Source organism: Caloenas nicobarica, chromosome 19 (assembly GCF_036013445.1).
Source record: "Caloenas nicobarica isolate bCalNic1 chromosome 19, bCalNic1.hap1, whole genome shotgun sequence".
Classification (NCBI taxonomy): Eukaryota; Metazoa; Chordata; class Aves; order Columbiformes; family Columbidae; genus Caloenas; species Caloenas nicobarica.
In genome coordinates this window covers 6,134,010-6,158,936 of record NC_088263.1, presented here as the reverse complement: position 1 = coordinate 6,158,936, position 24,927 = coordinate 6,134,010, and the positions used below count along the sequence as shown (strand labels likewise).

Sequence of the window (24,927 nt, the reverse complement as noted above, 5' to 3'; positions counted from 1 at the left end):
TTATGAATATGTATAGCCGTACCTGGGTTTACTATGAATATGTAACACCTTGCTGTATATAAGCACACCTTCTATTGTTAGAAGGCGCGCACAAGATTAAAGGAACGATCCTTCACGCGCCCAACGTCGAATAAACATACCGCTTTATAACCTTGCGAGTTGTAAAGTTTTATGAGTTTATAGGTTGTAAAGTTGTTTCCGCACGTCAGTGCGTGCTGTGGCTGGGACAGCCCAGGGGATGGAGAGGCCTTGGGGGGCTGAGGACACCGTAGCGCAAAGGAGAGAGCTTTGCTTTGGGAACGGGTTTGGGGAAAACACCCAAGAAAGGGCAGCGCGGAGCTGCCGCCACTCGCGATTCCCGCCCGCATACCGCCCGCCCCGCGGCCTGCGCGCTAACCACAAGCTTTACCCCAGCGCCTGCCGGCCGGCCCGCGTGACGCGCGTGGCGCGCAGCTTTCCCATTGGCTGGCGGCCTCCGCGGGCGCACCGGCGCGTGCGCGCCGCCCGGGCGGATCCGACGCGCGGGGCCGCGGGATGTCGGGGCCCAACGGGGAACCGCATGTGCCGGGGGGCGGCGGCGATGACGACGGGGACAGTTTCGGGGAGGAAGGTGCGCGGGGCGGCCCGGGCCCGGCGGGGATGGGCGGCCTGGCCTGGCGGGGCTGCGGGTGACAGGGCCCAGCTGTTCCCAGATGTTTTGTGGCTCCGCTGGCAGCGGTGACCGCGTTTGGAAACCGAGCGGGGCCGGTCCAGAGACACGGGGGCGATGGTTCCCCCCCGGCCATGGGGCACTGCGCTCCTGCATGCTGCCGCCTGGGGGTTTCCTTTTTTATTATTTCTCTTGTAAAAACAATATTCTGTGCTTTTGCTGGTGTACGAGGCACGGGTGACCAAGGAGAAAGAGGACGTTAAGATTTTGAAGCTGCAGGGCAGATAAAGTGGTCAGATCTGGGAGAAGTAGTCGTGGGTGGAAAAAGTGAATTTAATGTGATCCACTTGGCAAGTTCCACTTTTGGGCATTTCCACAGCACCCGAGTGGTTTCTGATACCGTCCTGTCCAGTTAGAAAGAGCCGATGCAGGAAGGGAGACAAGGGCAGAGCTGTGATGTGTATGTACAGGTCACTCGTAAAACTGGAAATCTTTCAAAGATTCTCTTGAAAATGGTGAAGAGCTGGGTTGTGCTGTTTCCCAAAACACCGTTCTGTTTCCAGATGCGACCCACGCAGGTGAATCTCGTAGTTGTGGCTGTGACAGGATCATTTCTGCCCTGGAGCACCCCAAGAGTATTCACTGTTTCGCATCATCACAGTGATTTGTGTTTCAGACTTTTCGAAGAGCAAAGAGACACAGTGGATGTGACAGAGAAAGTCACTAAATCTGATCTACATCAGTTCTGTGCATTAAGTTGTTCCTCCTGTAATTAGCTGGGGCTCTGCGTGCAGTAGCTGGTCATAAAATTCTGTAGCTATTTCCTGGTCTCGTGGAGCTGATGCTGTGCATCACTTCCTTGATCTCAAATTGGAAACCTTATTTTTGGCAACTGTTCTTGTAAGAATACAGAGGAGTAAAAAACACAATTGCCATACTTCTGGTCAGCATTTTCATCAGGGGATGCAGGATGCCTGCAGAAGCGTAAAGGGAGCAGCCGAGAGGAGCAAAATTGGGCTTGTGAGACTGGGGGATTTCAGCACGACTCAACCCTCATCCATAGGACCAGGGTGCCCAGAGCACGTCCTCACCCTCCCATGTCCTCGTCTGCGTTCCCCGTCAGCTCCGAGCCCCACACCAGCCTGGCGCTGCCTGTGTCATGCTTGGCTCTGACACTCCGCAGCTGCTCAGAGGAGCCGGGTGGATCATTTCCAGCCCCAGGGCTGAACTGTGGGCTGGCCCACCCACACTGGCATCTTTCCCCGTCCTGCAGCCCACAATACGCACAAACACCAGCTCGATACCGACCTCTCAGTACCTGCTCAGCCCTTAAAGAACACAGGACTGGCTCTGCCTGGGGTCTCCTGTACCCTCCCAGGGTTCCTGAGTAACTTGTCAGAGAGGTTTATCTTGTCTGGTTTCCCAGTTTGGGGTTTTTTTTTGTTATTCTCTAGGATTGTGTGAATACTGCTTGGAGCAGTCCAAAAGCAAGTGTTTCAGGGCAGCACAGCTATCTTCACCTGATTAACAGTGCTAATATGCATCACTGTGAATTGCCAACGTACCGATGCCAAGGCTTCTGCACTTTAAACAAGTCCCGTGAATGATAAACTGTACCCAGGGAACCAACTGTCCGGATCATCCCAAATATGTTTGGTTTTAATCTGACGTACCCCAAGCCTTAATGGCGCATGAAAATCCTGTGGATAGACTTGATGCCCACCCCTTACGTCGCTTTGGAAATAACGGTGCCACTACCAGCACCTTCGGGCTCATCCCTGCTCCTGCCACAGCGTGACCCCAGCCAGGCCATTGTGAAGCACATCCCAGCCCGGGAGCCTTACACAGATAATTCACAGAATGTAGTAAATGCTTCCGCACGCTGCCAAAACGTCTGCGCCCTCATCAGGAAAGATGATCCCTGGGCTCAGCTATTTCTGTAGGAGATCAAAGGTGGCCAGATGTGTGCAGAACAGGTTCGGACTGCCTGCAGGTACCTCGTCTTAGGTCTTGTTACCAGTTCTGCAACTTCCCATTGGCCTTGTTCGACGGGTGAACACACGTGCAGGATCCAGTTGCATTTCACATGCACCCCCTGGCAGGTGAGGCACAGCCAAAATGCTGTGGGAATGTTTTGCAAGAGCTCTCGCTCCCTTCACTGACTGCAGTGACAATGTACTGACATTATTCTCTCTCTCGTTTCCCTTCCTTTTAGAATATGCAGCAATAAACTCCATGCTGGACCAGATCAGCTCCTGCTTGGATCACCTGGAGGAGAAGAACGATCATCTACACGCCTGCTTGAAAGAGCTGCTGGAGTCCAACCGCCAGACGCGCCTGGAGTTCCAGCAGCAGAGCAAGCAGCAGCACAAGGAACCCGATGTGCAGGGCTCACAGCCTCCTGTCTAGCGCGCTGGCCACAAACTCTCAGTTCGTATTGCTACAGGAACATTTACCAGTCACCAAATTAACGTAAAACTTGAATACAAGAGGTCCCTCGTGCCCGTTATCTGTTCCTTCCTATGGTTGTGTCCTGCCATTCACCTACACGTTGTTTTCCGTTACTGTGGTAGGTGCAGAAGCACACAGGTCGCTGTAGGAGAACTGGTTCTCTTTGCTCCCCAGCGTGAGCCTGGCACTGACACATGGTTAAAGCTGGTTGTAGGAAACCCGATGCTGTGCAGGTTGTTTGTGAGCAGGCCCGGGAAAAATGACCTCTGTTCTTTTGCACTGTTAAATCCAAGCAAGGAGTGTTATGGCTCTTGCCTTGCCCTCAAAAAGTACAGTAGGTAGGGACTGTCCTGACCCCAGGCTTGCCCCTAAGTGACAGTCACCATCTGGCGACAGATTTTGAGAGGGGAGCACTAGGCCAGCTCCTGCCTTGGAACTCCAGCTTCCCCATTATTCTTATTAATGGTGATGTAAGAAATACTGGCAGATGGCCCCAAATCACTGGACTCTTTTGTCCCCTTCCAAGGGGATGGTTTTGACTTATAATTGGAAGCTGCCTAACTCCTTAAGCTGCCATTAAAGAATCAGGCTTCAGAGAGTGGCAAAGCAGCCTGGTTAGTCCCCCTCACAGCATTAGCTCTACAGAGCCCAGAGGCTTGTACATTTTGACAAGAACAAGCTTGAGCATTCCAGTCTGAAACTTTGTGATCTTGTCAGGATGGCCTGGGACCAGCACTGTGAAGCAAGTCTTCTTGTTCTACTTCTGTAGAGTTAAAGGAGTTTTTTGGAAAGTTAAAGTTGTTAGTTATAAGAAATCTGTTTTATTAAAATCAGTTTGAAACACAATCTGTTCCTGAGAGATTCAACTAGGAGAACAGGCTGTATTAAGCCCTGTGATATTAACAAAGGACCAAGATGCGCATTCTTGCCTAGCTTAGGACACAGTGCTTGTCCAAGAGTGCGCATCTTTGAAAGGATCCTGTTCTGAGGAGCAGAATTAGGTACACACTCTCCCAAGAGATAAACTTTTCCTCTGTCTGGAAAGGAAATGAGAGGAACTACAAAGAATAGAGGAAAGTCAGTCTGCATCCATCTGCTTCATGATCACTGTCCCTTGTGGAAATCACATTCCTGTCTTCTTTCAAGTTCAACAATCCAAGTCTCAGTCTTTCCACATAATCACTGTATCCCAACTGTACAAGTAATAACCAACACCATCCTGTATTAGACACGCTAAAGCCAGGCTTATTTTATTCTTAAAATAAAAACAGCAGTAAATGGAAGGTTTCTGCTCTATTAAAAGACTCAGAAAATAAACATTTCCACCAAATATATTTAAAGGGCTCTCCCTTTAAGGCCACTCTATCTGGGTTTGCGCCTAGTAGAGCGTCTGCACCCAGCAGAGGTAAGACTGCCTGTCTCACCTTTGGCCAGGGACGAAGGCTCTGCCTCCTGGCCTGCGTTTGCCACCTCATTCTGTCCTAAACCCCCTCCATCCTCTGGATCCTGGCAGTCGTCCGCACCTTCCCTCTGCCCGACTTCCTCCTCCTCGGACACAGCGTGTCCCAACAACTCCCCTGCGGCGCGGTTCTCCTCAGCGAGCGGGCAATCGGCACTAGTGGCAGTGGACTTGCTCTCTTCCTGTAGATTTTCTTCTTCTACAACCACGATTCCGGCTACATCATCAGTCACGCTGGCGAGGCTTTTGCTCCCCACTACAGAGGTGGCCAGCTCACCCTTACCCTCCGCAGCCCTCGAAGCTTGTTCTTGCAGGGCTGACAGCTCTGTGCCCTCTTTGCCTATTCCATAATTATCATTCATCTTCTTCCTGGTATCTGCTGTTGTAGCAGGAGGCTGTTTCGGATCATCCAGCAATTGGGAGCTGGAGCCCTGGGAATGCAAAGGAGCCTCGGGGTAGGCAGCCATGGCGCGATGCCTCGCTGCCTTGTATCTCTGCAAATACAAACAAACCAACATGAGAGACGAGCCCAGCTCAGCTCCTGTCACTGCAGCAAGTAGCAGCTGGTCCAGGAAAACCTGTACAAAAACAGCGGTGAGTGGCGGCTAGAATCTGCAGGGGCACGACTTGTCTCAACAGCTCTCCTGGCCTGGCTGCTGAGGCTTTCAGGCAGAGAAGGGTCAGCTCCTGCGAGGAAAAGCGGCAATATTAAAAACTGAAGTCCCTCTCACAGGAATGCGGAGCGAGTGCATGGCAGACCTGTGGCTCCCGAGACAACAATCATGGCTTGGCAACTGTTAATCTCAGTCAGACTCAGGACTCTGTAGATGTAACAGTGCAAGTGACAGCTCTTGCTTCAGCTACTGCCAGGACGTAACTCCGGACATGTACCCTGATACACAAGGCTACGCACCGCCCTCAGCTACAGAGATGTGATTTAATGTTTATCAGCTAAAGACTTAAGTTGAAAGCTTAAGATTTTTCACTCTGCTGATACAATCTGTGCAGCCAGTGAAACTGTTGACAGGAACACTAAGATATCAAGAATATCTTGTTAAAAGGTATTGAGGTTCTCTAGAGAATAAAGATAAGCATTTCACCAATAAAATGACTCACTTGCACATCATGATGAACCAGTAGAGGTCTGTAAAGATATTAAAATGGCTACTAGCAATTTTCAAGACCGGATTTCGGGAAAACAGCAACTCTGTATAGCTGCTTAACATGCAGCAGGAATCTGGTCTTCAAGACCCAGACAGAGCATGAACTAAAGGAATGAAACAAAGCTCCCTCTTTTCTACAACAGTTCCCTCCGCAATCAACTCTCAGCTTTCTGCTATAGGGTCCCTTGAACTGGGAAGTATCAGACCTGACAATTTAACGAAACTATTTTGAGCACGCTGGCTTGTACCACTGTCTTAAGCAGTGCTACTGTAGTCTGCACTGTGGAATTACAGCATATTGGACAGGCAGCTTCAAATTGTAATTCAGTTTATCGTTGCAGGCTTGCTCTTTCCCTGTCCTCAAATAATGGGATATGCGGAATATCATAACACATCAGAACTAGATCATTTGAGTCATAATGTTGTACCTGAACTAAACCAGGTCCAAGCACACCAATTTGTTTTCAGAGTGATGCTGTGAACTGCCTCACCAGCAGACAGTTCCCTGCTCTGAAACCCTCTGATGACAGTACCCCATAAACTGGCAATGATTTAACTCAGACTATGAAAACCCCAAGGGATCCAGGTAGCCAAGAATAATAGTTATCTGCTTGCAGATATTTAAGGTTGGACTGTTGTCACATATAATCCCTCCAGGTCACTCTGGCATCTGTTTGAAGAGCATCCGATTTCAGTTCTAAGTGGGCCAAAAGGGAGATAACACACCGCTGCGGCAGTTTCACTCTAAGCTGATCTAAAATAATCTAAAATAAGCCAGGAAAACTGCAAGGCCGATTCCTTTAGTCCAGAAATGACTAGCTGCAGGAGTGGGAGAAGACGAGCAGCCATGAAGGAACAGCTGTGGTCTTCTCCTGCTACTTGCCATTCCAAATCCACCGCTCCAAGCGTTGGCTTCTGCAGCACCCCACCCCTTTCTGGAGGCAGTGACAGTTGACTAGGACTATTATAGTTAACCTATCCGAAGACTAGCAGAAAAATACTATAATTTTGCCTTTAAAAAAAACCCAACCAAACAGTAATAAAAGCCGGATATATCTGTGGTAGGGAAGCACAACGGCTTTTGCTGGAGCAGGTTTTGGGTGCGGGCAGAGGACAAAGTCGGTGTGGGAGTCTCCGTCCTTGCCAGGGTCAGGGAATTCCGCTCTCCTGCACAGGCAGCGGGCACGGAGAGGACAGAGACCGTGCAAGCCCTGCGTACCCACCACAAGGTGCTAATCCAGGCCCCTCACCCCCTGGCAAGTCAACAAGGACAGAACGATGGAGGCAGATTCCAGGCCAGCCCAGGAGGAAAAGCTTCTAGATACGAAAGCAGCAAGGGGCAATATGGCTTCTTTAGGTGGAGCCAGTAAAGCAAAGGAGCAGCATCAGTCGGCAGAGCTTTGTGCTAAGGAGTTTCTAGGAAAGGGGAGCAGACAGACAGACAGACAGACTGACTTCCTGTTGCAGGCTGACCCTGGGGACCAAACGGACTCTCACCAGTTTGTGGCTTCCGTCACATAAAGAGTCTGTATTGTTAAGTTTCCAGATTTCTAAGGTGAATACCCGATTTTACCAGGCCTCTGCAATTTTGGCTAAAGGGGCTGTTCCTGCAGTATCGCATGAAGATACGCCAAGGTACCAGCTTTGTTTAAAAGGAACAGCCTCTGTCTCTTGTTCCTTCCCCATCCTGACCCACCTGTAATCTAACTGAGAAGAGGCCTAGACTGAAGGACAGACTCCACAGGTTCAGCAAACAGAGCAGACACTCTGAGGAAGATTTCCAGCCAGAAATGGGCAACAAGATGACAGCAGCAGTAGCTGGGAAGCAGAACTGGACTGGCTTTAGATCTACAGGGGTGATGGGAGACAAACACAGAGCACACCAGGAGAAAGCTATGGCACAATGGACACCAAGGATGATGGAAATGAACTGAAGACAGCTAACGTGGTGGATTCGCTGAAGACACGCACGGGGGTAACAAATGCCAGGCCATGCAATCGCCAAAGGGTCTAACCTGAAAGTTCTCAAAATGCATCAGGGACTTGCAGTGTGCGAGCCGGGCAGCAGAGTCGCTATGGTAGAATTTGTGACACAGCCTGCAGAGGTAACCTGCGACGGGGACCAGAAAATCCAGGCCTGCGAAACGGGAGGGGAAGGGAAATCACAGATCACATTGAATGGAACTCAAATAATGAAAGCATGTTAAAAGGGAAGGGGAGGGAGAAAAAGAAAAGTGGAAAGCTTTGCTTCTGTTAATCAGGGATTTGCAAGATGACTTGCTGAATATCTCATCTTACCATGGAATGGCTGTGTGGTTGATATTCAGAGAGAAATCTAGCTGCCAGAGCAAAGAAACTACACAGAGCATTAAGGGAGAAAAAAGGGGAAGAAAGAATACAATGGAAAACTACAGAGAACATGTGATCTAATGTAATGGGATCAAACCAAGCAGAAGACAGCAGGCGCGCAAGAGGAACACGCAGAGAACATTCACAGCATGAATCATTATTCCATCTGCCACACGATAGTGGAAGGTTACAGCGATATGGAAGATTGGTGTAAACAGAGCTCTCCTTGGGCACAAAACAGCCTCTGCAGAGCTGCCCTCCTCACAAGTGGCCGTTCGAGGTTTGAAATCAGAATCGCTTACAGGGTGGGGACCAGAGATGGCCATCCAGAGGCAACACTGCCCACCAGTCCAGCAACACGTCTGAGTAACCGCTAGGTAGAGCGTGGGGGTTCTGAAGCGGAGGAAACATGCACAGTTTGGGCTCTGGCAGAGAGCTTGATACTGTCAGTACTGCTCAGTATCTCTATGCAAGCTGCATTTCTGTTGGAAATCAATATGCTTTCAGGCTCCATCTCTCCACAGCATCCCTCATTTGCTACCTTTCTTCAGCACTCCTGCCCTACTTGTTCCATCTCCTACCCTAGCAAGGTTATCTGTCTCTCTTTCTTTCTTCTTCAAGGCAAAAGGCAGCTGACAAACATCAATCACATCCTTATGTTTTATCACACAGTAATAAAGCAACGTTTGACTCTTTCTCCAGGTAGCAGTGACCCACACCAGTCCAATGCAGATGCTGAGCACTATGGCCCAAGAACTCATTACAGCAGTAGGGAGAGACTGTCCTCGTTCAGGTACAGCACGTGGCCGGAGAAGGCTCTGTGGGCCTTTGTGCTTAACTCCGCTTGCTTACCATAGGCTGTGTCTGGACAATACTTCTCGCTTCCTTCGTAATCCTCCAAAGACACTTCCTTCAGCCCAGTCTGGAAACCAAAAGAACATTAGTGCCTACTGTATCTATGCCAATTCCCCTCCTGGGCTCTTACACTTTTCTGGTAAGCTTGAGAGCAAACCAGAGGATTCACATACCAGAGACGGAGTCGCACGGCACCTGGTTAGGGCCAGATACAAAACCCACTGTCAGGAGGCCACTTCATTACAGGCGTTAAAAACGCCCCTTGCACTCCAAGCCTGAAGTAGCTTGGCCATGTACCTCCTTCTTGGTAACTGCTCGCTATTTGGAAAATGATATTTATCAAGATAAACGTCCACATGTACGTTTGCTATGAGACCAAGCTACTGCTGAGCTAGTCAAAGAGACTATGCCAATGGCTTCGTTAAAAATTCTTTCCCTTGAAAAACGTTGCTTATGCTCCTCAACAACCAAATAATGTTTGAAGGCACCAGTAGAGGCTGTACAGCACAGCAGAAAAACTCTCCTGCATCCCACAGGTAGTGTCTGATTCTCTTTTGAATCATCCTGTGCTCTGGAAAAACCCCAGAGCCCTCACCCTCCTGCTGCAGGGCGCAAAGCTGACTGGAATCTTGAAACCCTGAACTCAACCAGTCAAGACCAACTAAGTCACAGGAGCCCACAGCAGATTCTCAGGTCATTCCTTCTCCTTTTGCATGGCATACCTGCTTGGCAGCAGAATCCTCATTCTCTATCAGTGCTACATCAAGGTCTTCCTCCTCACCAGTTCCCCCCTCCTCTTCCTCCTCGTCCTCCTCATCATCTTCAAAACAGCCCACGGCATCCACTGTGATCAACTCCTCTGAATCTTCTGGGCTGCCCACCTCCTTCTCTCCTAGCCTCACCTGTCAGGTACAGAAAACAAAGAGCAGATCACCTGAGCACTCTCCATTTAACCACTGAAGACCCTAGACTCTGAACAGACTCCATCTGATGAGCAGAAGGCACTGCAAGAGAGGCACAAAGCTATCTAACTTCCAGACACATCTAACTCCTTGTCCCTTTTTCACCCAATTCCTTTAAGCTCTAACAACTGAAGTCCAGCAAAAGATGAAAATGAAAACAGAGTTGGAAGAACTGCACGTTTTCCTTTCATCCCTGCAATAGTCAGGGAAGCAGAAAGTTAACATGCTCCACAGTGTAGCTGCCTCCAGTCCTGTGCAGCTCCCCACTCAGGCAGTGTTACCTCTTTGGCTTTCTGTTTGTGCTCAGGGGACTTCATGTGCTCCACAAACTTGCGAGGAGTCTTGAAGTGGCGGCTGCAGACAGTGCAGAAAGGACGAAGCGAGCGTTTGGCCAGCTAAGGGAAGAGGGACAATTCAATAAGTCACAAGAAGCACCACTTTGGAGGAATGAAGATAAATTTTGAGTGAAACAAAGCTATAGCCCTGCATCTAAAACAGGGAGAACCACAAAGAAAGTAATATTTTCAACAGAAAGCACTCTCCAGCTCTTATCTGCCAAAAAGATGGAAAACATGCAGAGCAAAACAAGTTCTAACAATGCCAGTATTCAGAGGCAGGAGGCAGCATGGCAGTGCCCTTAGACAGCAAGGATGTTACTGGCAGAACTTTATGTGCATCTCTCCAATCAGTTTACTGCTTGGGGAGCAGGAGATGCTACACACTTCCACTCAGTCCCCCCAAAAGGTCAGTGCGAAGACGAAATCCACGCTGTGGCTGTTACCTTGTGTTCTGGGGTCCTGCGATGTTTGATAAGATCCCCTGTGAAGTGTATCTGACAAGTGTTACACCATCGCTGCTGGGTCTCTCTGAAGTGAGAACGGATATATCTGTAAGTCACACATTTTCACATTCTCCATGGAATACTGCAGCTTGCAATCTGTTCTTGGCATTGTTTTCCCCAACATTCCTATCTTTACAGGATTTGATTTATCTTCTCCCCTTCCCAGCCATTTATATAGGTTGCTTTAGCTCATACTGACAGAAAAGTACCAGTTAAAACAAGTTTCCAACCTCATCTAGTGTATTAAAAACTACACACCAGGTCAAAGTCAGCACTTCAGCAGGAAGAAAGTTGCCTGAAGGAGATTAAGGGCCCTGAAACAAGAGGGATTTTGTACCTTACCCAGAACATGGGGGTACATCCTGGTGCAGTGAAGAATTTTAGAACCCGTGTAGGTCCACATTCAGATTGTGTTTTCTAGTGCGGACCAACACTTACCCATCTTTCTCTGCCAGCACCTTCTGCTCCTTCACCATGGGCAGTAGTGAAACAAAACAAACGTTGCTCATGTGCTGAATCTCCCCAAGTCGCTGCTGGTGCTGAATTCCAGCCATGTGGGATTGGAAATTCTGAGAGAGAAGTTAGGAGAAAAATCAATTTAAATGCATTCAAAATACAGAAAATAATAGGTATGAGCTATGCTTTCCGTTCTCTTGACTGCTGTTTAACAATGAAATGGTATAAAAGCTTAAGAGCATGGCTGCCTGTAGATCCACCCACATTCGCTCTCTAGCAGGTTGCTTGCCAGCTCTTCAGGAGAGGTTTATCTGCCGGCTTGTCCTCATTTTTTATGTTCCTTGTTCCCGAAGCATGAGCCCTTGCTAACAAGTCTCCTGCTGCACCTCCCCATGGCACCTGGCCATCTAATTCACTTCTCTCGACCACCCGTATCCCAGTCAGACCTGTGCATTTTTACCTGCTGACTGCAGCAGTTGGTCTTGCAGATATAACAGTAGAATTTAAGGACGGATTCAGGGCTGGGATCAGCTGTGCCCACCTCACAGGTCCAGTGCCCTGGTTTCAGAGCTGTTGTGCTGATAGCTCTGCTCTCACTGCTCTGCTGGATAGTCACTTTGAGGGAACCTCCAGAGCTCAACACCTGCCAAAAGGAGTCAAGATTAAGTCCAGTCTCTCAGTAGAAGACACTAAAAATTGCACCTGCTATTTGTATGCGACTTAAGCTCTCTGCCCCTTAAGAGAACACATTTAAGCTTGAATTCACAGGAGGCTGATCAGAAAGACTCTCATAGACACTCCTCCTCACAATGCTGCTAAATCAGCGATCCCTGTGTGATAGTATCAGGCCTATTAGCACAGACGGTTGTTTCTACAGCCTCTGTAGACACCGTATGATCCGGTCTCTGGAGACTGGAGCAATAAACAATGTGCTGGTAAGGGACACGATTGGCTCATGTTTCTGCACTGCAGAACTAAAAGCAAGTCAGCATCACACCTGACGGAGTAAGGAACCCAAAAAAGGGCAGGATGATGCGTTTGATCGCATCAACAGATGTCTCCAATTATGGAAGACTATCAAGTCTTACACCATGGGTTAAATAAATCTTTGTCTGCTTACAGATTTACACAGCATAAGTCCCTGGTTTAACATCAAGCATGCGGGCAAGGTATTTCATGCAAAAGACTCTCAGGTTGCTGGCTTCACCTATGTCTCATTTTTCCAAGCTGCCTTTCAAAAGCACAGACTCCCACTATCTGCTTATACCTGCTGTGATGGCAAATGCCAGAGTGGCTGCATCTTTACTAACATCATCCGAATTTTTTTACATCTGCTGTTCAGCAACATAAAGGATGTATTTAGTTATGGCCCTCAATACATGTATTTTTTCAGTGGCTCTTTCACTGCAACTTTCCATCTTTCCAGATGAATAGTGAAATGTTAATGAACCCCATCATCCACAAGCAGCCAGCAGTAGGTAAGGTACAGACTAGCAGAGGTACAAAAGCAGCAAGTCAGAGCAAACTGCGCACTAATTGCAGACATATTATGCTTTATTGCCAGGGACAACAGCTTACAGCAGGAGACAAGAGTTCCAGACGTGGGTGCCATCTGGTTCCCACTGGCAATGGGTTTCTCTGGGATGGAGGGGGAGGTTGTATGTTCTGCACCACCCCAGCCTGCTCAGAGTGGTGTCTACTTACCTCAGGAGCCTTTGGTTCCTCAGAGAATTTCCTCTCTTTAGAGAGATCTTCAGCTGTGTACTCCTTTGCATTGTCTGTACCTAAGAAGAGAGAGTCCTTTTAGCTGCCTTAGGTCAAAATAGCGATGACAGAAAAAACAAAGCAGCAGGTGAATGAAGTCAGGGAGCTTTCCTCACAGTGCTCTTGGCCATAAGCCCAGCTCACAAACCTTTCTCCAAAATTAAAGAGGGAAACTCTTCCCATCATTTGCATTTAGTAGGCAACAGCAACAGCTTTTAGGGGACTATGTTTGAATTTGGTTCCTAGATTTTTCTCCTTTGCCCATCCTGGATGACTGGAAGGAGGACATTTTATGAAGAGAATCATGCGATCTACAGACGCTGATGTACAGGTGCAGTTCCAGCAAGGAGTTCTGCGAAAATGCAAATCATGGTGCACAACAACTCACCATCAGCTCGGACATGGGCGCTTGACTCTCTTGCTTCCTTGCTGTCTGTTGCATCCTCTAATGCAGACTCCTCAGCCACACTTCAAGGATATCAAGAAAATAACCTTATTTGACATGTTACAGACAAAGAGACTCAGAAGACACACCAAGGCACAGGCTGAGGTCTAAGCTACCACACTCTCCATTAGGCCTCTAAACCAATAAACTACTGGAAGTGGTATTTCAGGCACGGATTCAGCAGAAATAAATAAAAACAATGAAGAGTGGGCATTCTAGAACAGATTCAAGAACAGCAGCCAAATAATCTGGATAAGAAGGTTACAACAGATTTTTTGGATCACTGCCCTCTCCTGCAAGAGGCCTGCAGTGAAATAAGTTCATACAGGAAATATTCTTAATAAGAGCTCTGAGAACTCACTCCCGTCTTGTTTGGTGACCTGCAGAGAAACTACAATACCTGGACAGTACTGCAGGCTGCTCTGTGCACGAGGGAGTGTCCAGAGACCTGTCAGAACTGAACAGGTTCTCAGTGGTTTCTTACAGGGATTTCATCATAACTGCCTGCTCTACTCATATCAGTCCTGTTTCGTTCCAGAATCCCTACAGTTCTGCTCATGGAGGCAGCGGAGCTGTACAAGACACAAACCAAAAGGACTTTGCCGTGTTTTATTTGGTACTGCTGATCTGCTATGGAGAAAAAAAGATCCTGAGGGGCCTGCTGAGAACAAACAGTTGACTTGCAGAAGGCACAAAGTGTACTTTACAATATCTTTCTCCGTGCCCCATTTTTCTGTCAGGGCTAACGCTTTTCACCATGGCTTGAACGTCTTCCCTCTCAAGCCAGCTCGATATCGCACCCGCTGGTGTCCTTCTGCCAACAGGGAGCAGCACATTCCACACAAGCAAGAACGCAGACAGTGCAGGTACTGCATCCAGTGATCCAAGCACACAGGCGCCGCATAATTTATCAGATTGATAAGTGATAATGTAACTGGGTTACACGGCTATAAATATGCAGCAGGGTTTGGGCAGTGCAAACAAGAAGAAAACAAGAGTGGCTGGCATTCACATTATTTGTCAAGTGGTGCCAGCAGGCTCAACACTATACCACGCACAGATGGCAACAGCACTCCGGGGCAAGGGTTTGCAGTCTAAACTGCAAATCTAAGGAACAATCTAAGGGACAAAAGCCACCACGAGCATGATCTAAGGAGAAAATGGTTTATATGGATACTTGTCAGGCCATGCTGGAAAAAGTGGGTGTTCAAGGAGGATTTGAAGATGATGAGTACTTTCTGCACTGGAATGAGGATGTTGTTCCAGGCATACAGATGGTACATAGGAGAAAAGGCAGAAGTGGGAAAAACCTGAAATGAAGAAGGAGGCTGGTATTTCTGGCCAAAGGGAAATGGAACGTGAAGCACGAAACAAAAGTTTTTAACATGGATGGGGGGAATGCCCTTCTCATCTGCGAAGGGCAATATGAGAACAGTGAACTGTTTTTTTCAGAGATACATCATCTGTTCATTGGAAGTAAACAGAAACACTTGGAAAAATGCTAAGGAATGATCTGTTCTAAGTAAATACCAGCCATAATATATGCAACAAATCTGGCAGTGCCCAACTACTGCTTAGGAAAGCATTTTCCTAGTAGCAGACTTGCTGCAGTGAGATCTGTCATTCCTCAGACTTGATTCTTTTTTCAGTGTATATAACAGGACTTTGATTAATACCCTACTAAATATTAATGTAATTAAAATTAAATCAGCTTTGGCAAACAGATTAACAAAGCATACGCTCAAATGCATTTGACTTAGCTTTAATAATTAAAGCTTAATAATTAAGCTTTAATAATTAAAGTTTAATTGAATCTATTTACTTTCCTGCTAATCAGAGTCCATCATTCACGACGGTTCCTGCTCACATAATATTTATCACTCTTTAATGTTTTACACGATCAGGGTAATATCTGAACATCAAGGTAATCCTGGAATATTCTCCCTAAAGCTAGCCATTCATCTCTGATCTACAGATGGGAAACAGAGAGGTGAAGAAATGTGTCCAAAACCACGCAGTGAATTGTTAACAGGAAAGATAAGAGGACCCAGGAGTCCTGACTCATAGTCATTAACATATGTTGGAGAATTCTCAAATCAATGCCTCCAGAAATCTGTATTCGCTCCCTCCTCTTCTCCCTCCGCACCAGCTAACAGCGACAGTTCTGCGGAAGGTACAGATGGCACCAGGAGCTCGGTGATGTGCCTTCCCAGCAGATGGCAAAACAGCCTCCTCCGTGCCCTCCTGCACCCAGGGAGCGCCGAAAGGGCCCAGCCATGGCCGGCGTGCCTGCACGCTGCGCATCCCTTGTGGATAATAGGATTGCCTTTGGCTATTTTTACCCAACAGACTGGGGTACTGGCAAAACAGCCTTTGTGGAAGGGATACAGGACTTGACACTCATGGATACAGGCTTGGATACTGGAGAGTATTGACTCACTTCCCTTTATCATTCCTCAAAATAAACTACCCTCTCCTACACCTACTGTAACCTAAAATATTCTAAAGGTTTTTCCTCTCTGCTGATAAGTGGCTGCTCATTTCCCTTTTTGACATTTAGGGAGGAAAATCAGAGAAATGTATCAGAATGGAAAAGAACTACTCTGCTTCTTACAAGAATCCTCGCAGGAGAACACATGAGCAAACTCCACTTTGTTGCATGTTTGCATGAGCTGCATCTCTCATTTTTCATTCCCATAGTCAGATCACCCACAGCAGAGACCCTACAGCACCCTGGATCTCAAACATCATGATATTTGCTGAATTGTCCACAAGCATCTGAAATGCCTCCTACATGCTAGCCATCAGTACAGTACAGCCCTAATTATTAGAAAATAAAATTAGACAATAATTCTAAACCCAGTAACTATTTCAACACCCCATTCAATAAATACCTCCTCAGTCTTTTTGCTGCAGGCTCAGTGTTCAACACAGATTCTGTTGGAGTTCTTGGCTCTGCAGGAACACAGAAGGAGATCTCCTTAGCAAAGCAGACCATGCCACCTTGAGCATGTTCCCTACCTGAACGGCCAACACCAATAACACTCTGTTAGAGCAAATAATACTAAACACTCGCTTATTCTGAATTTGAGAATGGTAGTGACAAGGTTAGATAATGACCTAGGAGACTGGAGTTTTATTACATGTCATTTTATGAGGCGTCATCCAGAAATAAATCTACGTTTATGTCTACTAAGTAGGTCTCAGTCCCGTGCCTAGGTGACGAGAGCCCAGAACACAGGAACATTAATATAAGCCAAGGTGGCGTATCTACCTGACAGCAACCATTTCATCAGGTAATTTTCTGCACTGCATATACACTGGTCGCAACCTCATCCTGTGCCTGCATTTTCAGATTAGGCACTCTTCAGTCACAAATAACGTTCTCACATCTGTATTGTATCTGAGACCATAGGAGATTCAGTGCCAGCAGTTCCTGTTCTGACAACTGGAGTTCAGGTACTCTTTCAACTCATCTTTTCCTTAGCATGTTGATTGCAACTGCTGCTGCTTCATGTATTTGACTTCATGAGATGTTGAATTCAGCTTGGGTGAGGCAATGTGGAAGCTTTCATTTCAAATCAGTTTTCCCCTCCCCATCTTAAACAGGGCTCACTGTCAAAGTGACTTCTGAGAGGCTTCCATGCAAGAGATATGGAGCTAGCTTATAAAAAACAAAAATATCCAGGAAAAAATGACATAAGAAGCAGAGGGCTGTCAAAGGCAGTCTAAGTATTTACAACTAGAGAGAAATGCAACTGATTAAGACTAAAGCCACTTCCAGTCGTTGCTGCAGGAATAGCAGAGAAGTTTATCATGTCTAGAAGCATTTGTTTCACTACAGGCTCCTCCTTACCTGTGCATGGTGAGGAGTTGTCCTGCTCTGACCCTGCTTGCACCACCTCTGGGATTTCCATTTTCTCATCACCCTGTGTCTGAGATGAAGAACCAGGATCCAGTTCCCGCTTCCTGTCAGGGCCCCTCTGGAAGTCCTGCAATGGGGACAGAGTCACTGCCAGCCCTCGCTCCTTCCTCAGACCCCAAAACACCCACAAAGCACCAGACTTTTGCTGTGGGGCATGAACAGGAATTCCAGCACACGGTAACAGAAAAAGAATAGATGGCTTACAATGGGTTGTCTTGCTTCAGGCAAGTTTACATGGTTAAATAGAGCAACACAGTTGAATTCCACAGGCAGCATAAAACATTTCTCCAGTGCTTTAAGTAGCAGCTGTAGGAGACCCTGCTGCTTGCAGAGAGCACAATCATTTCAGAGGGACTCTGGCAAGGGGTACATGGGCAGGGAAAAAGAACAGTCCCAGATAATCCTCCTTCCTTCTGACTCTGGAGAGAGGACAGTCCAAGAGGGGAAGTCTACCTTATCCAGCACATCTTTTTGACAGAATGGGACCAAACGTGCAAAAGCTAATCTAAGAGGAGGGAAGTACCAGTCAGTTCATCCAACCATCATTTCCAGGATACAAAAGAGCTCTTAATGGTGGAAAGTGAGAAAGGTTTTTACAAAAAGAGAGAAAATGTAGGTTTAACAAAATCCACAAGAACAAGTATGATCCTGATCTCACAAAAAAAAAAAAAAAAAAAAAAAAAAAAAGAGAAAACATCCCAAAGAGGCAGAGTGATCTGTCCTACTGGGAACAAAAAACCACTTTGGAAGGCTAATGGGACAGAACTCCAGCCTCTGTGAAGAGCAAAGCACTGAGCCAGGATTTCTTCTGTTGTAATTACTTTGAAGCTGGTACTTCTAAAGGCTCCTTTTATATCTTAGGTTTAAACAGTTCTGCTCTGAGGAATTCTCTCTCTTGGGGAAAAAGTGACAAGAAACCTTTGTATCATAAATGTAAATATGGACCACAAGAACCTTAGGAATGGACTTATTTCTGTCTTTCTATGTCAGCAGCGTGGTGCAAAATATAGTTTTCATTGTAAGACTCTCTCCTTTCTCTTTTGTTCTCCACCTACAATACAGTCAACGGCTGCAAGTACAAACTGAGCACAAAACTCTCCAACAGATGAAAACTACAAACCCACCTTGCGGAAGGTCCGGTTCTGCCGCTGGAAGGGAAGGTTGGGGAAGCCCAGCCGAGGCTTCAATGAGACCCCAACAGGTGGTGGCCCCAGGAGGGAATGTCTTGTAGCCTGAGGGAAAAACTGCTGCAGTGCTGGCGCTGTCATGTTAAATCCACGCAGGTTTCCTATAAATGCAAACACACAGCATATCAGCACCCTGCAGTGTGCAAAGGAGAGATAAATCTTCCACCTGTACGAGCAGGAGGTGCGGAGGGGAAGGGCTCAGTCATGCAAGACCCTGTACTTTGCCGTGCACTAAGTACACTATGCTCTGCCCTCCTCAGCACCTCCCGAACAATTTGATGTGCTAGCAAACATTACTATGTATCAGGCTATTTAATTATGATTGTCACTGCGGGCTAAGATCATTAGAGCGATTATTTGATCTGAGCACACTAGCGCTTGTGTTTGCAACAAACAAGGTCTCATTTTGCAGAAATTGTCTGAAAAAAAGGAAAATTCATCCCACATTTGTGCAGCTGGCGGCTCACACCATAGAATGGATGTTGTTTAATACAGGCCAGCAACAGCATTTCATTTAGAACAACACTGGACTTTTCAAACAAGAGATTCCCCCGTCCTCCCTACCACCTGGTTGTCACGCAACCTCAACATGTCAACCTAAACTCTGACACTTGAGCCTCTGCTATTTCCAATTATAATGCTCTGCTTTCTGAAGGGTTCTTTTCAGCATCTGCAGACTATTAACTAAGTCTTGATAATTTCGGCAGTCCTTGCTATCCCCATTTCATGACTGAGGGAATCGAAGTGCCCAGATCCCTCAGCTACACTCTCAGAAGCTGTTCGCCATTCTGGGAACCTGGACCTATATTGTGATTTTTTTAATTTCCCACTTGAATTAGTGTACACTCTGGCTTCTTAGAAGCTGTCAGGGCAGAGAAGTTTGGAGACAGGCACCCAAAATCTGAAAAAACAAGTTACACTGTTTAAAGCCTGCAACACAATAGGAAGTACTCCCCTACGTCTGTCTTCAAAAGTAACCTAATCTCTTATTACTTACCATAAATAATCTCTTGCTGTAAAAAGATATAGCTGTATCTAAAAAAAAAAAAAAAAAAATCTATACAGCAAGAAATCATCTCCTGCTCTTGGTTTAATACCTTTAAAGAACCACACATCTATTTCAACTTGAAGTATTTATTTTTTCCTATTCCCACTGCCAAAGCCATGTACAGTCAATGAATTATTTATGCTGATGTTGCCCAGGTACAAAAACACTATAGCGTCAGGTATTCTTACATGTAACCCAAACCCCAATGACCAAAAAAATTCAGATCCCTGAGAAGGGCCACAGGGGACATTGCAACTACCCTCCATGTTCCCTGGGGCCAGGTGAGATAGATTATTGAAGGAGAAGTCACAACTCAGCACATAGAGGTGAAGAGAAACAATGGTAAAACAAAATGCATTTAGAGTGTTCATTAACATACCTTATCCTGCTCTCCTGTTTAATTTGCCTCAGGTCCTTGCCATACTATTTAAATTCAACTTCTCAATAAGAGATTTTGCTTGAGGGAAAAGGTCAGCCTACGCAAACATCAAAAGTATCTGAAAGGAGTATGGCTGACTAGAGTGGAGTCAGACTTTTCCTGACACAAATATATACACTAATCTGCAGAGTGTGTCTTGTCTTTTTTCACTGCCAGTTTCCCTACAACCTGAGACAGAGATCTGTAGAGAGCCACTGGAGTCACTAGAGAGCCCTCTCTTAAATGGGCAAGAGGGAACAAAAGGAGAGTTAACGACATGCAGAATAAATCTATTGTCTGCACATCTGGGCATGATTCACAGGCAAGATAAAAATTGCAGGCATTAATCTAAACTAAGCACTTTAAAACTATCCCAGGTACTGATTTTCTGTGTTGAAAAGAGCTGTCAGGTTAAGACATGAGCAAAAATAAAAACAGCTTTATTCCTAATATCTTTATGTTTGCAATGCTATTAAGGCAGCTTCATAAATTCTTTTTAAAACATCATATCTGGCAAAAAAATCCTCTTGTGGAAACACAGTGATGGAAGAACAGTGACATTATCCACCACACAAATTACAGTCATTTCAGGGAATCAAAATTTCACAAGAGAATTGAAACCTGAACCATTTTCCACCACAATATACTTCATTTGTTTGTACTGCACTAAGTTTGGACAAAGACAAGTGTCTACTGCAAACAAGGGTAGTCTATATTTAACAGACAAGGAAATAAATGGTTTTAACCTTCCAAACAAGAAAGATAAACAAATAATAAAAATATGAGTATTTTATCTAAATATATTGATGGAAGAATACTCTCTCTGCCAATCCTAAGGAGGAAGGCTCATATTCAGTATCTAACCTGATACCTTCTAGTGCTATTCCCAGTCAGGCACATGGGATTTTCAACAACTAAAGAACCTCTGTGATGTGAATGATGGACAAATTTGAAGAGGAAAAAAAAAAAGGAGACAAACAGTACTGCCAAATACAAGGACTGCAATGGTTCAGCAACAAATAGCTGTACTATGGTTTCAGTCCATGAAGGATGATTAAATAACTCCAATAACGAAGCGTCTCCCATAACGACAGTACCTTGCATCTGCTGCATGAGTAAGGCCCGCTGAAGCATAGGATTGGCATTGAGCAGCGATGGTTGATTTGTTGCCCGTAAGCTCAGCATCTGTTGCTGTTGCGGTGGTGGCAAACCCCTGGAAAAGAAGGCATTAATCATAAGAACCCAATAAAAACTGTAGCCTTCAATTCCTGGCACCTAACGAGTATAAAACAGAGGAACAAAGAACAGCTGAAATGCTGATATACATGCACGAAAAGATACCATACACCAGCACTGTATCCTCTCTCTTCAACTCTCCTGGAATTTCCAAAGCTGACAGATTGTCTATCAAGGAATTTGAGGTCAGAGAGAACTCCTTAGCACCAAACCCACATGAAGCCTGTCAAGCACCATAAAAAAAGCCCAAGAGCTGACTGCAGTTCTACCGAATTATGGAGCACTCGTCAGCACGAATGGGCTATCTAGATCAGCAGCCACATTTAACACAACAACAAAAAATAAGTTTTAAAAAACAGAGAGTTTTCTCAGTAGCTTAAAGCACATTTTTCCAAAATCGATGCCTCCCACACGGAGCCAGACAGGCCATAGCTGTAAATGGTGCCCCCTAACTGCAAGAACCAGATGGGAAAATAAAGCACAGCCTTCATATTTAAAACAGGAGGAAGAAGCGAGCGGAGAAGGACTCTCCAGGCCTAAGGAGGGTGGAGCAAACATCAGAGAAAAGTCTGAAGAAACTGGCAGGCGCTTCTTCAGGCGATCGCAAGGTCAGGCCCACCTCTCAGCACGACTGCTGACACAGCTGTATCTGTCAGGGCTGTAAAGAGGTTCAAACATGGATCAAAATATCCACACTGACAAAAAAAAACCCCAACACACAACAAAAACACTCCCCTCTTAACACCATGTACATCAGCTCATCTTCGCATTTGATGCTCTAGATTGTTTCAGTCTCAGAGCTGCGATATTTATACCAGAAAAATCATACTTTTAAAAGTGCCAGATGCATCCACGCTATCTCGCAGTCAGCCCCACATTGGCATTTTAAGGGCAGCTTTGTTTACAGTATAAGCCATATAATAATGGTAAAAAGATTCAGAGGTTCTTATTTCTAGTAGAAAAGAAAGATTCCCACGTTTACCCCAGAGACATATGCCTTATAAGGCTAAAGTAATTATTATAATTTATTAAATAACAAATTAACTTTATTCTTAAGTGCACAACCCATTGCTTTGAATTTGTGAGCATCAGCCTTTAAAGATAACAGTAATTGCAAATGAATGCATAATTTCAGAGTATTGGTGTTAGTTCTACAAATCTCAGCTCATCAGGCACCACTGCTCCTACCTAAGACCGTCGTTTTATCTCTTGCATTTTTTAGGAAAACCCCGTTTATTTGTCTTTTTATTCCTTGCAGATATCATTCGTCTTTTAACATACAAAACGTTATTTTCTCCGTCCCCCGCTCCCACACTGCTCAGTCACACCCTCGGCACCGCGGCAGAAATAAGTTCAATAACCTCACCCAGGCCGGGAGACCCAGCCGGAGAAAGAAAAATAAACACAAAAGTGAACTTCAACAATAAAACAAAGTGTGTGTCTCTATTTAGGGACGTTCAGTTAGGTGCGTGTGAGCATTTCTACGGGAGAAGGCGTTTTCCCCCGACTCCCCTCCTCAGCCGCTGTGCCCCGGGCATCCCCCCAGCGCTCAGCCCGGGCTCGCCCCGCGGGGACTGCTCGGCGGGATCTCCTCAGAGCCGGAGGGAGAGCCCAGCGGCCGCGGCCCGCCCGTCCTGCCTCCCCACAGCGGGGGGCGCCGCGCCGCCCCGGCCGCCGCCCCGCAGCCCCCCGCCGCCCCTCAAGGCCTCCAGCCCCCCTCCCATGGAGCCCCCGCCTCCCTTTGTCGCTTTCCCCAGCCGGGGAGGGCAGACCCGCAGCCACGGCTTTCGCGGGGCGAGGAGGGAGGCGGAGGAAAGCGGGTCCCCGGGGACAGGCCCGAGATCCCCGGCCTCGCGTAGCGGCGCTTACCGGCCTCCTTGCTGCGCCGGGGGGTGGTGGTGGTGCTGCTGCTGGAGGAGATGCTGGAGCTGCAGCAGCTGCTGCTGGAACTGCTGCTGGTTGAACATGTCTGGGGAGCCCCGAGCGGGGCGAGCCTGAGACAAAACACGGGCGGGCGAAGGAGGCACCGGTTGCGGGGCTGGCGCGTCTCAGCCCAGCAGCCATGGAGCTCGGGAGCCGCCGCCACCGCCCATTCATTCACTGAGCCGATCCCCCCCTGCCTCCTCCTCCTCCTTCCCCCCGGGGTCATCGCAAGCAGCAGCTTGTGGAGGAGGTTTCCAAACCCCACCTCCCAAAACCCGCTCCCACCCTCCGCTGCCAGCGGAGCCCGCAGCCCGCCCCGGGAGCCGCGGCCCCTTCCCCGCCCCGCCGGGACTCACGGCGCAGCCCGCGGCGTTCAGCGCTCCCCGCCGGCCGCCTCCATCTTCCCGCTGGGGACAAAAAACCACCTGCCCGGCCCCGCTCCTGGCGGGAGGCAGCTCCTTCGGCGGGGATCACCCCCGGAGCCTCCGCTCAGGTCGGCCCAGCTCGCAGCAGCCCCATTTCTCAACCTCCGCACAGGAGCGGGAGTGGGGTCCCCTGGCCCTGGAGAGGGCTGGGAGGGGACGGACACCATCTGTGCAGGGGGAATGGAATAAACGGCTGGCGAGGGGGAGCAGATGGCATCCAACAGCGTAGGTTCTCTGCTCTTTGGTTTTTTGTTTGTTTGGAGTTTTTTGTTTTTAAATAGTCCAGGGCAATCTTTGGTAATCATCTCACCGAGGTGGAAAAGACCCAAGAGCCTCTGGCTATCTGCTGTGGTCCCATCTTGACAAGCCTGCCAAGAGAACCTGGAAGAAAACAAATGGACTTTTGCAATATTACTCTGTGCTGTAGACTGAGATGACTTTTCTAGCAGGTCCATCCTCTCACCATCCCCCCCCGTTTCTTCCCCCCTGTGAGTTTGCAGCAAAGCCTTTGCTGCAGCACCTGTTTTCAGTAAGTGAATTAATTTTAAGGGTGTTCAGTACACATGGCCTCCATATGAAAAAATACTCTGTCATGTCTTCTTACACTACACCTACAAGGGTAAAGATGCATTTCTGCTTGTTGCCATTCCAGAAAATCCATCCTGAGATCATTTACTTTATAGTGTTATTATTCATGCCAATAAAGACTACTTGATTCATTAAAGGCCTCGGAATTGATTTTTAGCTGCAAGTGTTGTCAGGTGAACACAGTTGCTGGTGATAAACAGTTAGCATTAATAATTTCCAATGCAGCGGCATACGTTGATTTTTCTTTTGGGCCTTTTTATACCATTCTGATTTTACAACTGTCAATTTGGAGATGACCATCCATATTAATCAATGACTTGCCATGTTAATGCCCAGAGTCCTTTATCCAGTCACAGCTATCTACACATGGAGAAAACGCTCCCCTGTTAAGCATGAAATTTTAAGTATAATCCCAGGGAATACATACATGGAGCACAAAACATACATGGAGCCTTTTTCAAATAATTTTGCATAATTGATCCTCTTATATTACAGCAGCTACCAGCCTGGGCAGTTTGCAGTGATGGGCAAGATGGTTAATCTTACGTTCCTACAAATGTCTTAGCCAGATGTGAAAAAGACACAATTCAGGTTGTATAAATAAATGTAAATCTGAAATTGATGTATTCTGTTCTCAATGCTACAACTAAAGTTCTATCCAGTGTTCTTTGTATGTAACATTTGGAAAGCAACAAAGCACCATGTTAATGAGATACATGAGTAACTAAGTCTATAGTTATTTTTACTGTTAGATATCATATTCTGACATAATCTAGAAGCTCC

The 24,927-nt window shown here is 46.9% G+C and overlaps 2 protein-coding genes across 2 annotated transcripts; one reads left to right on the top strand and one right to left on the bottom strand.

The window, feature by feature from the left end:
* The first annotated feature begins 503 nt into the window (after positions 1 to 503).
* On the top strand, positions 504 to 4,540 carry BBLN (bublin coiled coil protein). Its single transcript, XM_065648572.1, has 2 exons — positions 504 to 610; positions 2,865 to 4,540. The coding sequence occupies exons 1-2, from the start codon at positions 535 to 537 to the stop codon at positions 3,056 to 3,058; spliced, it is 270 nt and encodes an 89-aa protein (XP_065504644.1). The 5' UTR covers positions 504 to 534; the 3' UTR covers positions 3,059 to 4,540.
* On the bottom strand, positions 3,933 to 23,531 carry CIZ1 (CDKN1A interacting zinc finger protein 1). The gene is made up of 16 exons (XM_065648571.1): positions 23,488 to 23,531; positions 23,078 to 23,202; positions 21,070 to 21,185; positions 18,444 to 18,607; positions 17,251 to 17,386; positions 16,289 to 16,349; positions 13,338 to 13,417; positions 12,890 to 12,969; positions 11,646 to 11,828; positions 11,168 to 11,298; positions 10,670 to 10,754; positions 10,170 to 10,283; positions 9,649 to 9,828; positions 8,924 to 8,993; positions 7,738 to 7,859; positions 3,933 to 5,053 (listed from the first exon to the last, which is right to left on the bottom strand). The coding sequence occupies exons 2-16, from the start codon at positions 23,173 to 23,175 to the stop codon at positions 4,463 to 4,465; spliced, it is 2,211 nt and encodes a 736-aa protein (XP_065504643.1). The 5' UTR covers positions 23,176 to 23,202; positions 23,488 to 23,531; the 3' UTR covers positions 3,933 to 4,462.
* Between the last annotated feature and the right edge of the window lie 1,396 nt (positions 23,532 to 24,927).